The 18,301-nt window shown below is 48.9% G+C and overlaps 1 protein-coding gene across 1 annotated transcript in view; it reads right to left on the bottom strand.

Annotated features, from left to right (window-relative positions):
• LOC137541475 (vomeronasal type-2 receptor 26-like) overlaps positions 1-18,301 on the bottom strand; it is a 93,146-nt gene that overhangs the window by 59,753 nt on the left and 15,092 nt on the right. The window contains exons 2-4 of the mRNA XM_068265020.1: positions 17,736-18,012; positions 10,505-11,278; positions 6,328-6,564 (exon numbers count right to left, since the gene is read on the bottom strand). Of these exons, the coding sequence (XP_068121121.1) occupies positions 6,328-6,564; positions 10,505-11,278; positions 17,736-18,012 (1,288 nt within the window). The remainder of the gene's footprint in view (positions 1-6,327; positions 6,565-10,504; positions 11,279-17,735; positions 18,013-18,301) is intronic.

The raw sequence follows: 18,301 nt of genomic DNA, 5'->3' as shown, positions 1-18,301 counted from the left end.
CGCATCCCCATTGAAGTCTATTGCGGTTCGCAAACTTTAACGCGAACCGAACGTTCCGCGAAAGTTCGCGAACCCGGTTCGCGAACCTAAAATCGGAGGTTCGGCCCAACTCTACTCTACACTATCCTCTCCTCCTGCATAGCAGTGACCACAGCTGTGTGTACCACCACCAGACAACATACTCACCCTGCCAGTCCTCCACACACACTATCCTCTCCTCCGGCATAGCAGTGACCACAGCTGTGTGTACCACCACCAGACAACATACTCACCCTGCCAGTCCTCCACACTATCCTCTCCTCCTGCATAGCAGTGACCACAGCTATGTGTACCACCACCAGACAGCATACTCACCCTGCCAGTCCTCCACACTATCCTCTCCTCCGGCATAGCAGTGACCACAGCTGTGTGTACCACCACCAGACAACATACTCACCCTGCCAGTCTTCCACACTATCCTCTCCTCCTGCATAGCAGTGACCACAGCTGTGTGTACCCCACCAGACAACATACTCACCCTGCCAGTCCCTACACTATCCTCTCCTCCTGCATAGCAGTGACCACAGCTGTGTACCACCACCAGACAACATACTCACCCTGCCAGTCCTCCACACTATCCTCTCCTCCTGCATAGCAGTGACCACAGCTGTGTGTACCACCACCAGACAACATACTCACCCTGCCAGTCCCTACACTATCCTCTCCTCCTGCATAGCAGTGACCACAGCTGTGTACCACCACCAGACAACATACTCACCCTGCCAGTCCTCCACACTATCCTCTCCTCCTGCATAGCATAGCAGTGACCACAGCTGTGTGTACCACCACCAGACAACATACTCACCCTGCCAGTCCTCCACACTATCCTCTCCTCCTGCATAGCAGTGACCACAGCTGTGTGTACCTCCACCAGACATCATACTCACCCTGCCAGTCCCTACACTATCCTCTCCTCCTGCATAGCAGTGACCACAGCTGTGTGTACCACCACCAGACATCATACTCACCCTGCCAGTCCTCCACACTATCCTCTCCTCCTGCATAGCAGTGACCACAGCTGTGTGTACCACCACCAGACATCATACTCACCCTGCCAGTCCCTACACTATCCTCTCCTCCTGCATAGCAGTGACCACAGCTGTGTGTACCACCACCAGACAACATACTCACCCTGCCAGTCCTCCACACTATCCTCTCCTCCTGCATAGCAGTGACCACAGCTATGTGTACCACCACCAGACAGCATACTCACCCTGCCAGTCCTCCACACTATCCTCTCCTCCTGCATAGCAGTGACCACAGCTGTGTGTACCACCACCAGACAACATACTCACCCTGCCAGTCTTCCACACTATCCTCTCCTCCTGCATAGCAGTGACCACAGCTGTGTGTACCCCACCAGACAACATACTCACCCTGCCAGTCCCTACACTATCCTCTCCTCCTGCATAGCAGTGACCACAGCTGTGTACCACCACCAGACAACATACTCACCCTGCCAGTCCTCCACACTATCCTCTCCTCCTGCATAGCAGTGACCACAGCTGTGTGTACCCCACCAGACAACATACTCACCCTGCCAGTCCTCCACACACACTATCCTCTCCTCCTGCATAGCAGTGACCACAGCTGTGTACCACCACCAGACAACATACTCACCCTGCCAGTCCTCCACACTATCCTCTCCTCCTGCATAGCATAGCAGTGACCACAGCTGTGTGTACCACCACCAGACAACATACTCACCCTGCCAGTCCTCCACACTATCCTCTCCTCCTGCATAGCAGTGACCACAGCTGTGTGTACCTCCACCAGACATCATACTCACCCTGCCAGTCCCTACACTATCCTCTCCTCCTGCATAGCAGTGACCACAGCTGTGTGTACCACCACCAGACATCATACTCACCCTGCCAGTCCTCCACACTATCCTCTCCTCCTGCATAGCAGTGACCACAGCTGTGTGTACCACCACCAGACATCATACTCACCCTGCCAGTCCTCCACACTATCCTCTCCTCCTGCATAGCAGTGACCACAGCTGTGTGTACCACCACCAGACAACATACTCACCCTGCCAGTCTTCCACACTATCCTCTCCTCCTGCATAGCAGTGACCACAGCTGTGTGTACCCCACCAGACAACATACTCACCCTGCCAGTCCCTACACTATCCTCTCCTCCTGCATAGCAGTGACCACAGCTGTGTACCACCACCAGACAACATACTCACCCTGCCAGTCCTCCACACTATCCTCTCCTCCTGCATAGCAGTGACCACAGCTGTGTGTACCACCACCAGACATCATACTCACCCTGCCAGTCCCTACACTATCCTCTCCCCCTGCATAGCAGTGACCACAGCTGTGTGTACCACCACCAGACAACATACTCACCCTGCCAGTCCTCCACACTATCCTCTCCTCCTGCATAGCAGTGACCACAGCTGTGTGTACCACCACCAGACAACATACTCACCCTGCCAGTCCTCCACACTATCCTCTCCTCCTGCATAGCAGTGACCACAGCTGTGTGTACCACCACCAGACAACACACTCACCCTGCCAGTCCTCCACACACACTATCCTCTCCTCCTGCATAGCAGTGACCACAGCTGTGTGTACCACCACCAGACAACATACTCACCCTGCCAGTCCTCTACACTATCCTCTCCTCCTGCATAGCAGTGACCACAGCTGTGTGTACCATCACCAGACATTATACTCACCCTGCCAGTCCTCCACACTATCCTCTCCTCCTGCATAGCAGTGACCACAGCTGTGTGTACCACCACCAGACAACATACTCACCCTGCCAGTCCTCTACACTATCCTCTCCTCCTGCATAGCAGTGACCACAGCTGTGTGTACCATCACCAGACATTATACTCACCCTGCCAGTCCTCCACACTATCCTCTCCTCCGGCATAGCAGTGACCACAGCTGTGTGTACCACCACCAGACATCATACTCACCCTGCCAGTCCTCCACACTATCCTCTCCTCCTGCATAGCAGTGACCACAGCTATGTGTACCACGACCAGACAACATACTCACCCTGCCAGTCCTCCGCACTATCCTCTCCTCCTGCATAGCAGTGACCACAGCTGTGTGTACCACGACCAGACAACATACTCACCCTGCCAGTCCTCCACACTATCCTCTCCTCCTGCATAGCAGTGACCACAGCTATGTGTACCACCACCAGACAGCATACTCACCCTGCCAGTCCTCCGCACTATCCTCCCCCCCTGCATAGCAGTGACCACAGCTGTGTGTACCACCACCAGACATCATACTCACCCTGCCAGTCCTCCACACTATCCTCTCCTCCTGCATAGCAGTGACCACAGCTGTGTGTACCACGACCAGACATCATACTCACCCTGCCAGTCCTCCGCACTATCCTCCCCCCCTGCATAGCAGTGACCACAGCTGTGTGTACCACCACCAGACATCATACTCACCCTGCCAGTCCTCCGCACTATCCTCCCCCCCTGCATAGCAGTGACCACAGCTGTGTGTACCACCACCAGACATCATACTCAACCTGCCAGTCCTCCACACTATCCTCTCCTCCGGCATAGCAGTGACCACAGCTGTGTGTACCACCACCAGACAACATACTCACCCTGCCAGTCCTCCACACTATCCTCTCCTCCTGCATAGCAGTGACCACAGCCGTGTGTACCACCACCAGACATCATACTTACCCTGCCAGTCCCTACACTATCCTTTCCTCCTGCATAGCAGTGACCACAGCTGTGTGTACCACCACCAGACAACATACTCACACTGCCAGTCCTCCACACTATCCTCTCCTCCTGCATAGCAGTGACCACAGCTGTGTGTACCACCACCAGACATCATACTCACCCTGCCAGTCCTCCGCACTATCCTCCCCCCCTGCATAGCAGTGACCACAGCTGTGTGTACCACCACCAGACATCATACTCACCCTGCCAGTCCTCCACACTATCCTCTCCTCCGGCATAGCAGTGACCACAGCTGTGTGTACCACCACCAGACAGCATACTCACCCTGCCAGTCTTCCACACTATCCTCTCCTCCTGCATAGCAGTGACCACAGCTGTGTGTACCACCACCAGACAGCATACTCACCCTGCCAGTCTTCCACACTATCCTCTCCTCCTGCATAGCAGTGACCACAGCTGTGTGTACCACCACCAGACAACATACTCACACTGCCAGTCCTCCACACTATCCTCTCCTCCTGCATAGCAGTGACCACAGCTGTGTGTACCACCACCAGACAACATACTCACCCTGCCAGTCCTCCACACTATCCTCTCCTCCTGCATAGCAGTGACCACAGATGTGTACCACCACCAGACAACATACTCACCCTGCCAGTCCTCCACACTATCCTCTCCTCCTGCATAGCAGTGACCACAGCCGTGTGTACCACCACCAGACATCATACTCACCCTGCCAGTCCTCCACACTATCCTCTCCTCCTGCATAGCAGTGACCACAGCTGTGTGTACCACGACCAGACATCATACTCACCCTGCCAGTCCTCCGCACTATCCTCCCCCCCTGCATAGCAGTGACCACAGCTGTGTGTACCACCACCAGACATCATACTCACCCTGCCAGTCCTCCGCACTATCCTCCCCCCCTGCATAGCAGTGACCACAGCTGTGTGTACCACCACCAGACATCATACTCACCCTGCCAGTCCTCCACACTATCCTCTCCTCCGGCATAGCAGTGACCACAGCTGTGTGTACCACCACCAGACAACATACTCACCCTGCCAGTCCTCCACACTATCCTCTCCTCCTGCATAGCAGTGACCACAGCCGTGTGTACCACCACCAGACATCATACTTACCCTGCCAGTCCCTACACTATCCTTTCCTCCTGCATAGCAGTGACCACAGCTGTGTGTACCACCACCAGACAACATACTCACACTGCCAGTCCTCCACACTATCCTCTCCTCCTGCATAGCAGTGACCACAGCTGTGTGTACCACCACCAGACATCATACTCACCCTGCCAGTCCTCCGCACTATCCTCCCCCCCTGCATAGCAGTGACCACAGCTGTGTGTACCACCACCAGACATCATACTCACCCTGCCAGTCCTCCACACTATCCTCTCCTCCGGCATAGCAGTGACCACAGCTGTGTGTACCACCACCAGACAGCATACTCACCCTGCCAGTCTTCCACACTATCCTCTCCTCCTGCATAGCAGTGACCACAGCTGTGTGTACCACCACCAGACAGCATACTCACCCTGCCAGTCTTCCACACTATCCTCTCCTCCTGCATAGCAGTGACCACAGCTGTGTGTACCACCACCAGACAACATACTCACACTGCCAGTCCTCCACACTATCCTCTCCTCCTGCATAGCAGTGACCACAGCTGTGTGTACCACCACCAGACAACATACTCACCCTGCCAGTCCTCCACACTATCCTCTCCTCCTGCATAGCAGTGACCACAGATGTGTACCACCACCAGACAACATACTCACCCTGCCAGTCCTCCACACTATCCTCTCCTCCTGCATAGCAGTGACCACAGCCGTGTGTACCACCACCAGACATCATACTCACCCTGCCAGTCCCTACACTATCCTCTCCTCCTGCATAGCAGTGACCACAGCTGTGTGTACCACCACCAGACATTATACTCACCCTGCCAGTCCTCCACACTATCCTCTCCTCCGGCATAGCAGTGACCACAGCTGTGTGTACCACCACCAGACAACATACTCACCCTGCCAGTCCTCCACACTATCCTCTCCTCCTGCATAGCAGTGACCACAGCCGTGTGTACCACCACCAGACATCATACTCACCCTGCCAGTCCCTACACTATCCTTTCCTCCGGCATAGCAGTGACCACAGCTGTGTGTACCACCACCAGACATCATACTCACCCTGCCAGTCCTCCACACTATCCTCCCCTCCTGCATAGCAGTGACCACAGCTGTGTGTACCACCACCAGACATCATACTCACCCTGCCAGTCCTCCACACTATCCTCTCCTCCTGCATAGCAGTGACCACAGCTGTGTGTACCACCACCAGACATCATACTCACCCTGCCAGTCCTCCACACTATCCTCCCCTCCTGCATAGCAGTGACCACAGCTGTGTGTACCACCACCAGACAGCATACTCACCCTGCCAGTCCTCTACACTATCCTCTCCTCCTGCATAGCAGTGACCACAGCTGTGTGTACCACCACCAGACATCATACTCACCCTGCCAGTCCCCACACTATCCTCTCCTCCTGCATAGCAGTGACCACATCTATGTGTACCACCACCAGACAACATACTCACCCTGCCAGTCCTCCACACTATCCTGTGCTCCTTCACAGTCAGCCATTCCTCTTCAGGGAGAGACTCATTCACATAGATGTGGCCCGCATTTATCACTGCATACTTATTAAAGGTGCCATTCATGACCCAGTTTTTTAGGGACAGTTCAGGTCGACTCCGGAGTTGTCTTGAGCTTTCAAAGAAAATGTCTTCACCGATGCTGTCCGTGTACCTCAGTCTTCTGACAAAGTGCTTTAGCTGTCAAAGTTAAAAAGGAATTGCAATGTTAATGAAGAAAGCTCCAATTTAACAAAATTCACATTGAAATGGCTTCTGTGCAGACTTGAGAGATAACCCCTTCAAATGAAATAAAAAAAAATTTAAAAAAATAATGAACGTTTAATTTAGTTTCAGTTCATGAAACACCACCTGCCAGGTGGCTTCAAGGATCACTGGTTTCCGAAATGGGCTCTAAAACCTAGATTCATGGGGAAGTTCTTTATCTGGGACAAAAAGAGCTACTGGAACTTGTCATAGTCAATCTAGAAATTTCTGATATTTAGAGGGAATATAAACTGAGAGGAATAAGGAGACTGACATATTATTTCCTTTTAAAGGATACCAGAAGTGACGTGTGACATGATGAGATAGACATGGGTATGTACAGTGCCCAGCGCACTAATAACTATGCTGTGTTCCTTTTTTTCTTTCTTTGCCTGAAAGAGTTAAATATCAGGTATGTAAGTGGCTGACTCAGTCCTGACTCAGACAGGAAGTGACTACAGTGTGACCCTCACTGATAAGAAATTCCAACTATAAAACACTTTCCTAGCAGAAAATGGCTTCTGAGAGCGGGTAAGATATAAAAAGGGTCAATAGTTCATAGATTTTAGCTCTGGCATACTTCAATAAATGTGTCATTCAACTTTAAAAAGTAGATTTAAACATCAAATAAAACTGGAATATCGTAAAAAAGACATTTTTTTGGAGAAGGAAGATAGATACAATTGTTAGTTTTATTAGTTTATTTTTGCCACAGGTGTCCTTTAAGCAATACCAGCAGGGCCGGGCCGAGGCATAGGCTGGAGAGGCTCCAGCCTCAGGGCGCAGTGTAGGAGAGGGCGCACAATTCATTCAGCTGTCATTCCTAATTGTGTTTGAAGCAGAGAGAAATAAGAAAAGGGGATACATGGCAGTGACTGCAAGCCAGATTACTAGATATTAAGGTGTTGGGGAGGTTGTGGGCCCTGTGGCGCTTCTTAGTCTAATACCAATCAGTGTGTGACGGCTGGGGTGGCAGGGATGGGGGGGGGGGGGGGGCGCACTTTGGTGTCTCAGCCTTGGGTGCTGGAGGACCTTGTCCCAGCTCTGAATACCAGTTGCCTGGGTGTCCTGCTGCTGATCCTCTGCTTCTAATACTTGTAGCCATAGCCCCTGAACAAGCATGCAGCAGATCAGGTGTTTCTGACATTATTGTCAGATCTGACAAGATGAGCTGCATGCTTGTTCCAGGTCTGAGATCCAGGGCCAGTGCACACCAAAAAGCACTAGCATAATCGCACATTCTCAGAGCTTTTTGAAGTGATTTTTCTAGGTGATTCTGGGCATGTGCCTAGCGACTTTCTAATCATGCGTGGAGATTTTTGGAGAATTGTGGTGTAGTTTTTTATTTTTATTTACAGCTTCTGTAACAAAAACGCTTGGAAAATCGATCTGATCAAGCGCTTTTCACTTTCAATTTCCACTTTCCTATACTGAACATTGAGGCTGAAAGGCCTCAGGAATCAGCCAAAAATGCTGCAGGACCCACGTTTGTGTTTGAGAAAAAAATCACATCGCTCTGGTGTGCTCCGTGCCATTCCAATACATTAGCCAAGTGCTTTTTAAAGAGGAAACGTTTTTAAAAGTGCTCAGAAGCGCTCCTGGTGTGCACCAGCCCTCAGACACTACTGCAGCCAGATTGATCAGCAGGAATGCCAGGCAACTGGTATTGTTTAATAGGAAATAAATATGGCAGCCTCCATATCCCTCTCACTTCAGGTGTCCTGTAAGAAAAGTAATAAATCATAGGTAAACACACTTTTTATTATTTTGAAATGATTAAAGAGAATCTGTACAGTAAAATTCTTACAATAAAAGCATACCATTCTATTCATTATGTTCTCCTGGGACCCTCTGTGCTGTTTCATCCACTCCCTGCTGCAATCCTGGCTTGTAATTGCCAGTTTTAGGCAGTGTTTACAAACAAACTAACCAGCTTGTGATAGGCTCACATAAGCAGAGTGTGTGAGTCATACAGAGCGTGCAGGGGGCCTGCAGAGGGTGTGTATCGCTTCTATCCAATCACAAGCAGCCCTGCACATTCCACACATTCCAGCCTCTGCCTACAGAGCCCACAGAAGAGAGAAGATTAGATCATATAACAGAGATAACACAGCCACTGTGCAATTAGGAAAGGCTGCAGTTAGACAGAGCACATTAGAACAGGCATAGGAACTTATAGGATAGAAGAAATAAGGATAACAATTTTGTTACAGAGTCTCTTTAAAAGCACCAAGTTATGTTGAAAGATTACAAATACACCGCCAGAGGAGTATCTAGAGGGGTGCAGGCATGACTTGTGCCACGGGCGCCACAACACCATGGGCTCCATGTCTGCCCTGTGCTGTGCCGCCATACCTGCCCCTGTGCGGCAATGTCCTGACATGCCTCTCTGTCATTCAGATCTCAGCCATGTTCCCCAGATAAGAGTTAATCTGATCTACTTAACTTATGCATGTAGGGCGCACTTGGCTTAGTGTTAGAAAAGAGGACAGAGAGTGAATAACGAGAGCCATCTTTAACCACTTTAGGATCCTTGGTACGCATATCCACGCCCCTTTAAACTTCACGTGCGGATCAGGGGCGTAGATATGCGTACTGCTGCCTTACCGTTGCGTTCACGATCCCCGCGCTGTTTTCCGCCGATCCACTGTTGCAGCCCCGTCCATCTGTGATCAGGATGTGAGAATCTTTTGATTCTCAATCCCGATCACTGTTCCCGTGTCTTCGGAGAGCTTGTTAACGTCCCATAAGCTCTCAGACCCGACACTTCCGTGTTCGGCTGTGTTCAATTAATAGAAACATGGTCTCAATAGCACCATCTTGTGGCCAAAAAGTAAAATACACCTATTTATGCCACTATACTGTTTTCCATAGAAAGTTTATTATTATTATTTATTTTTTATTATTATGACTTTTAACCCCTTCCATCCCTGCCCCACAGTTACAGAAATAAAATACTTGTTAAAAAATTTTTTTTAAAATTTCAGTTAATTTTTTTTCACATAAATAGTTACCTTAGGGACTTTTGTAATACGGATGTCATGAGAGTATATTTTTTCAAAAAAATTCTTGTAATAAGTGAAAAAGTATTAGAAATCCCTAAATGGAAAAATGCTCCTTCATTTCCAGTTAAAATATTATCACCATACATTGTACTAGGGACACAATTTAAACGTTGTAATAAACCGGACAAATGGGCAAATAAGATGTGTGGGTTTTATGTACCAAAGCACATTTTATTTTAAAACTATAATGGCTGAAAACTGAGAAATAATCATTTTTTTTCTTTTTTTTTCCTTATTATTCACTTTACAATGCATATAAAATAGAATAATTCAGAGCAAAAACTACCACCCAAAGAAAGCATAATTTGTGACGAAAAAAACAATATATAGATCATTTCAGTGTGATAAGCAACAATAAAGTTATCGCTGAATGAATGGGAGGAGCGCTGAAACGTGAAAATTGTTTTGGTTTTTAAGGGGAAAAACCTGTGATCCTGAAGTGGTTAAAAAAGGAGGCTCAGGAAATTGCTGAGGTTAAACACACAACACATGTATGCGAGAAAGAATACAGTTTTTAGAGGGGAAGGGGCTCCGACTGAGGAAGGGGGGGGGGGGGGGGGCGCAATTTCAATGTTTGCCATAGGCGCTATGTTACCCAGATACGCCCCTGTACACCACTAACACATTTATGTGTTAAAGGGGTCCTTGAAATTGTTCTGATACTCACAAAGGGTTTGTTTGGCGGATGCAGCCGTTAACAAAGGGATACATGCTATAATGATGTTAAAATTAACACTGCTATCAACCAAGAATATGGCCTATATACAGTATAGTGTCATTACTGCCTAATGTCATCAGGATGTTCTCACCTTCTCTCTATAGTCACAGAGTGCAGGTCCTCTCGTTGTACATGCCATGGTAGTCCGCATGTCATGGAGTGCATTAGCCAGTACAAACACTGCTGTCATCACATAATACGGAGTTACATCTCCCCGATATATCGTATGGAGTGGATTGTTGTTTTCAGTGCAATTCATAGATATAAGGTAGCTTGCATGGGTATCTATTGGCATGTGGCTTCTCTCTGGACAGTGTATTTCCCAAATGGTTGAAAGAATCATGTCTCGGCTCATACTCCTATGGGCGTTATATATGGCATTCCAAAGTGTAGAAACGTTTCTCTCTAGAGGTGAAAGACTCAGACTGCAATTAATGACCCTGTAGAATGGCAAACCTAAGTGATAATGCATTATCCAGGAATCATTAACAATAAGTGTTTTATCGTAGACGAAGTTAAAAGCCAACCTTAGGTACAGATACATGGCCGATAGATCGCCACAGATCACATACACTTTAGCAGTTGATTTCTCAATGAGCTGAAGAATTTCTAAAGATTTTTCAGATAATTTAACTAAAACACTGATACAGACCCCGTGTCTGGTCAGCTCTTTGCTCAGTGTCCTCAGCCTGATGTCTTCACTGTCACCGGGAGGGCTCAATACCCCAATCCAGAACCAGCCAAAGTGCTTCAAGAGCAGGGCTACGGCAACGTAGAAGACCTTATCATACTGAGACATGGTGAAGAAGGAACTGAAGAGATCATCGTTCTTCTGTGGAAATGGATCCCTGACACCATAGCTGATCTGTTAAAGCAGACAAAGCGTTAGCAGATAAATAAGACTTCTCTCAATAACAAAAAACATCTCCTGATGCCTAAACCATAACCACCCTCCTCCTGACACCTATGTCTAACTTCTGACCTACATGAACCCCCCCTCTTTCGCCTCCTAGCCTTACTTGATCACACTTTCTAATCCCAATCCTATGCCCAAGGGTGTAGCAATAGCTGCTATGGGGCCCTGGAGCAGAGGGGGCCCAGGTGGTTCTTGGTGTATTCACCATTAACTTTCTTGTGTTCCTCCACCCTATACATTTGTGTAGATCGCATGGAAATTTAAATTGCCCAGTTAACTCATGTCGAGTTAACTTATACTGCTGATAATTACAATGAAGCCAAACATCAGTACCTAAGGAGTTAGCACTTACCTTGCCTGTTTTAAAACTTAATTTTTAGAAAAGAACATACTCCTCATGGAAACATGATCGTCATTAAAGAGGAACTGTAATGACAAAACGACCCCTGGGGGGTACTCACCTCGGGTAGGGGAAGCCTCCGGATCCTAATGAGGCTTCCCACGCCGTCCTCTGTCCCTCGGGGGTCTCGCTGTAGCCCTCCGTACAGCCGTGACATAATATTTACCTTCCTGGCTCCTGCGCAGGCGCTCTGACGGCTGTCGGCGCCGAAGTAGGCGGAAATACCCGATCGCCGTCGGGTCTGCTCTACTGCGCAGGCGCAAGTTTCCGGCGCCTGCGCAGTAGAGCAGACTCGACGGAGATCGGGTATTTCCGTCTATTTCCGTGCCAAAAGTCGCCACAGCGCCCCCGCTGGAGCCAGCAAAGGTAAATATTGAAGCTACAGTCGGCTCTGTCGCCGGCTGTTCGGAGGGCTGCAGCGAGACCCCCGTGGGACAGAGGACGGCGTGGGAAGCCTCATTAGGATCCGGATAGGCTTCCCCCACCCGAGGTGAGTACCCCCCAGGGGAGGTTTTTGTTGTTACAGAGTCTCTTTAACCTCCTTGCCGGTTATCCCGAGCTCAGGAGGATATCTCAGGCCCCGCTGGGCCGATTTGCATAATTTTTTTTTTGTTACAAGCAGCTAGCACTTTGCTAGCTGCTTGTAACTTCCGATCGCCGCCGCTCGCCGCCGATCCGCCGCAATCCGCCGCGCCGAGTCGCTCCCCCCCGCCCCAGAGCCCTGCGCTGCCTGGCCAATCAGTGCCAGGCAGCGTTGAGGGGCGGATCGGGATTCCCTATGACGTCCCGACGTCCATGACGTCGGTGACGTCATCCCGCCCCGTCGCCATGGCGACCGGGGAAGCCCTGCAGGAAATCCCGTTCTCAACGGGATTCCCTGCATACTCTGATCGCCGAAGGCAATCGGAGTGGGTGGGGGGATGCCGCCGCTTAGCGGCTATCATGTAGCGAGCCCTTGGCTCGCTACATGATTTAAAAAAAAAAATGTGCGGCGCTGCCTCCTTGCCGGATTTTTTAGACCGGCAAGGAGGTTAAGCATATTTAAGAGCTTGACTGTATCACTGACCAGGAACAAAAACAATCAAGTCTACAACAAAACACCATGGTGGGTGCCGCAGCAAGTGTGAAATGACCGAAAAAAACAAAAAGATAAGAGCATCTGCATGAGGACTATAACAAGTATTCCATATAAAGCCAGATACAGCTTGAATACAGTTACAAGTATTGAAGCTTTATCTGGCTTCATATGGAATACTTGTTATAGTCCTCATGCAGATGCTCTTTTCTGTTTGGGTTTATTTGTATCACTGACCAGGCTGCAGAGGACCGGTCTGGGCCTAGTGATGTTAAAAGGAGCAAGTCCACAATACAAAAGGGAAGACGAGGCGCCCAGGAATGTATAAAACTAGGCAGGGCCGGGACAAGGTTCTCCAGCACCAGAGGCAGAGAACCAAAAGTGATCTCTCCTCCCCCTGTCCTCGGCCCCCCTCTAGCAGTGTGTGGCAGCACACGCACTCACTCTCCCCCCCTCCCCTCACCCCCTGCTGGCTCCCTCACTGTAGCGTTACAGTGGGGAGGATTTCAGCAGCGACACCCTCACTCAGCTCCTTCCAGTTCCAGGTGCTTTGGGTTCCGTCTCACTCTTCTCTCTAATGTTGCTTCTCTGCACTTCCTGCTGGTCACTCTGGGCACTAGAGCCCAAATGGAGGGCAACAAAGCGCTAAGAGTGGTGGGTGGAGATTAGCGGGGGGGGGGCAGCTCTACCTCCACTTGGTGGACACAAAGGTTCTGTGAGGCCTAACAGTGATTGCTGCTTCCAGCTGCCACTTCATTCCCCAGATGTCATCTCTGCCTGGAAGAATATGTGGCACCTCAGACCATGTTTAATATTCACAACTGACATGAGAAACAGCAAACATGGGTGGCGGAAGTACTCCACCTTTACTCCGTGGACTTGCTTATTCGCTGCCCGTTAGTTTGTAGCCACGGTGCTGGATGTGGTGCTGCCACCATACTTGGAGAATGAAGCTACGGGCCTCACAAGGGCCAAAGCCAATAATACATGTAGACCCTCCCCCACCACCGTCAGACTTTCATGAATCCCAAAGCAAGATCTGCCACAAAAATGTATTTTCCACCAATACGGAGAGGCCAAGGACCTATTCATCAATATCAAAGATGTTTTGAAAGCACTAGTAAAAACAATAGTTCGCAGTGCTGGACTTTAATGTAAAATTGCAAATATACTTTATTTATAAATCTCACACATCAAGCTTCCCATACACCCCAACTCCAAAGTGTAGGAGGGAGGAAAGGCACAAGCGATTAGGATATAAAACATTAAAATTGCTTAAAGGGACACCATCGATTGACATATTTTTTCAATTGAGATAGGAAATGTTTGGGAAGTGCTGCTAAGTGTTGGTGTATACATCTGAATCCTTATCTCTCTGTTTACTGTTATCTAATCCCTATCACACTTTTCTGACGGCAGTCTGCTGAAATTCTGATGGCAGACTCAGCCACGAGGGGAGGGGGATTCCCTTCACAGTGTATCTGTTAATCCTGTGTGTGCAGAGAGCTCAGTCAGAGAACGGCAGAGCTTTCTCTCACAGAGAGCAGTGGAAATGTATCTTGTGTCAGGTAATCTGCTTCAATATTACACTGTCCTTAGCATGTCAGGTTGCAGAGATTCTTACAGAATCATACCTCTGCAAATTAGACATTCCAAATGTAGCTAAAATCTATACACAATGAATTAAAGCTTTTGCCTCTGATAATTAACAGGAAAAGTAGGAAAATGTTTACACAGCTACTTAGACATTATTTGCACATTGTCATTTTAGAACACTTGAAGATTGATTGACAAAGCAGTACTAAGTGTTAGCACACTTGTGAAAGGCCCTGTATCACGCCTAAAGTTAGTTTAGGCATGATAAATAGCACTCACGCGCAAAGTCCCGCGTGCAAAACTTTGCACACGCACAGCATGGACGAAAACAGCGCACCCAATGCGCCTATAACGTCGCATGGGGTGCGACCTATAGGTGCATCGGGTGCACCACTTTTGTCCTCGCTGTGCCCATGTAAAGTTTTGCGCGCGGGACTTTATACGCAATGTGATTTTAAAAAACGGTGCTTACCTACTTAGCACCCTGGTTAACACACCCAAAGTCTTTAGGCGTGCTAAGTAGGTTAGCACCGCTTTGTGAATCGAGGCCTTGGTTTGAAAGAGTTCCTTTAAATCCATCTAAAATATGCGCTGTTTGGAGTTGGGGTGTATGGGAAGTTTGCATATTTGATGTATGAAATTTATAAGTAACGTATATTTGCAATTTTCCATTCAAGTCCAGCACTGCATTCTATTGTTTTTACTCTACCTTTTTGATTGGAGTGGGACAGGGGGAGCCCCAACTTCTGGGAGCTTGGAAGCAGGAAGAAAATGAGTGACTTTTTGTTTTGAAAGCACCACCTGGGGCATAGAGGCCATGCAATTTAATGAGACTCTGTAACAAGAAAAAGTCCCATGAGGAATTCTTACCTCGGGAGGGGGAAGTCTCAGGGTCCCAATGAGGCTTTCCCCCTCCCCTGTAACTGCAGGCAGTCCAGCGCTGCCCCCCCCCCCAAAGTCTCTGGCAATCCTGGATCGACAAGCCTGACTAGCTACATTTATTTACCTTCTCTGGTCCCAGCGGGGGCGCTGTTGCGGCTCTCAGCATGGAGATAGGCAGAAATAGCCAATCTCTGTCGGGTCCGCTCTACTATGCAGGAGCAGGAGACTTGTGCCGGCGCAGTAGAGCGGTCCGACAGCGATCGGCTATTTCCACCTATCTCCGAGATGAGAGCCGATATTGCAAGCCGGGAAGGTAAATATTTACATCCCCGCTGTTCGGAGGGGCACAGCGAGACTGCCGTGGGACACAGGAGGATGGGGGAAGCCTCAATAGGATCCGGAGGCTTCCCCCACCTGAGGTGAGTACCCCCCAGGAGAACTTTTTAAAGTTGCAGGTTTTCTTTAAGAGTTGTGGGAAACCTATGAAAAAAACCTGATTGACTCCTTGATACTTAAATCCTGGTCAATTGGCAGAAATAGCAAGATAGCAGGTTGTTTTTTACTGCTTATAATCACCTGGATCCTTTAGTAAGATTTGGTGGGGGTAGAATCCACCAGGCCCTAGTCTCTCTTCAGGCCCTAGGAAACTGCCTATGATTGCCTTGTTGGTGACCTAGTTCTGTCAATTAGTCATTGAAGCAAAGTCAACCAGCTAGCTGCTCTGTTTCAGGAAGAACCCTTTCACATGTGTTTGTTTTTTCTTATATTGTTTTGCCTGTATATTAAAGTTGGTAGTATATTTTTCCTTCATAATGTACTCAGGGCAATCCAGTTGTGCCCCATGTCTCACATATTTGATGAGTTTTCACTGCTGGGGGAAGAGTAACCCAGCTGCCCCAGCAAGGCCCTTCAATGATGCTCTAGCACAGGAATATTGTGTAGTGCTGGCCCGAACAGTTTGCTGGCAGACAGTTCCCAGCAAATAAATAAATAAAACAAAAATCAAAAAGACCTTGTAGTTTTTAAGAATGTTTTTTTCCTCTGGTTCCACTGTCCTCCCCAACATACCCTGCAAGTTTGGTGTTTCTAGCATGTACAGGGGCTTTTGCTATTAACCGCTAAATTCAGTGGCCATTGACTTCAATTTTAAATGCGAACGCACATTTTTGACAAAAGTATTTGCTTTAAAGCGAATGGGCGAATGGTTGGAACTGACTGCCAGCGAACTGTTCGGGCCAGAGAAGGGACAAGGTCCTCCAGTACCCAAGGCAGAGACACCAAAGTGCGCCCCTCCATCCCTTCCACCCCAGCCGTCACACACTGATTGCTATTAGACTAAGATGTGCCCCAGGGCCCCCAACACCTCCATCTCTAGTTATCTGGCTTGCAGTCACTGCCATGTATCCCCTTTTCTTATCTCTCTCTACTTCAAACACAATGAGGGTATGAAAGCTGAGTTGTGTGCCCATCCTACACTGCACCCTGAGGCTGGAGCCTCTCTCGCCTCTGCCTCGGCCCGGCCCTTGTTCAGGCCATCACTGCTCAACATCCTTGTGCTAGACCATCATTGAAGGACCCTGCTGGGGCAGCTGTGTAACTCAGCTCTTCCCCCAGCAGTGGAAACTCATTAAACTGGCGGGACATGGGACAAAACTGGATTGCCTAAAGACACCCTAACTAACACCATAACTAACCCAGGGAACCCGAGTACTGCAAGGTGAGTGTGCCATCTACTATGACACTGTGCCTTCCAGGATATTTGTGTACTTAAAGAAAACCTGTAACTAAAAAAAGTTCCCCTGGGGGGTACTCGCCTTGGGTGGGGGAAGCCTCCGGATCCTATCGAGGCTTCCTCCGTCCTCCTGTGGCACACAGCAATCTCGCTTTGCCCCTTCGAACAGCGGGGATGTAAATATTTACCTTCCCGGCTCCAGCGCAGGCGCAGTATCGGCTCTCCGCTCGCTGATAGGCAGAAATAGCTGATCGCTGTCGGCCCGCTCTACTGCGCAGGCGCAAGTCTCCTGTGCCTGCGTAGTCGAGTGGACCCCACGGAGATCAGCTATTTCCGTCTATTTCCGTGCTGAGAGCTGCAGCAGCACCACCCGCTGGAGCCAGGGTGGGTAAATATATTAGCGCTTGTCAGGCTTGTCGAGCCAGGATTGCAGGAGACTTTGGGGGTCCAGCGCTGGACTGCCTGCAGCTACAGGGGAGGGGGAAGCCTCATTGGGACCCTGAAGCTTCACCCTACCGAGGTGAGTACCCCCCGGGGGATGTTTTTTTTTTTCAGTACAGAGTCTCTTTAATGTACTTATGGTGTATGCAATAGATGTATCTACTCGTGTAGGTTTAAATTATCTCACAATATTGTCCATTCATTTAGTTGTGGTTGTTAGATGACCAAGCCTCTGTGGAGGCTTTCTTTAATAAATGGAGTGACATATGTATGTTCTAACCTTGGTGTGACCGTACGTGGCCAGCAGCTGCGCCATTGCAACATTGTCTCCAACAAAACCGGCCACCTCTCCACGCTTCTGGCAGGAGTAGTTCGGAGCATCTTCCTTCCCTCCACTCAAAATGTACATAGTCGCCCGCAGAGCTTTCATGTTATCTTTACAAGAGTCATAGCCATCATAGCCCAGAGTTATATTAGGCAATAGTTTGGCATCCAGATTCACTTCCTTAATGGCAAACACAAAAGCTAGCATAGCAGCAAACTCTTTCAGCGCCGGCCTAGATATTAGAGAAAGTTGAGTTGTGGTGAAAGAAACATGGTCATTTTGAGAGATGATGAATAATATCCTCATCTTTTAAAAACTGAGTACAGTGACAGGTGATGCCTCAGAGGTAACCTGATAGCTTTCTAACAGTAAAAACATTAGGGTATTTTTTGGACTATAAGACTCACTTTTTCTTCCTGAAAAGTGGGGTAAAAAGTCACTGCGTCTGATAGTCCAAATGGGAGTTCCTGACTTGTGAACGCCTGCCAATATGAACCTCCAACCCACCGCAATGTCAGGAA

This window comes from Hyperolius riggenbachi, chromosome 1 (assembly GCF_040937935.1).
Source record: "Hyperolius riggenbachi isolate aHypRig1 chromosome 1, aHypRig1.pri, whole genome shotgun sequence".
Lineage (NCBI taxonomy): Eukaryota > Metazoa > Chordata > Amphibia > Anura > Hyperoliidae > Hyperolius > Hyperolius riggenbachi.
Note: the sequence above shows the minus strand (reverse complement) of the source record. Positions and strands in the feature narration are given on the sequence as shown.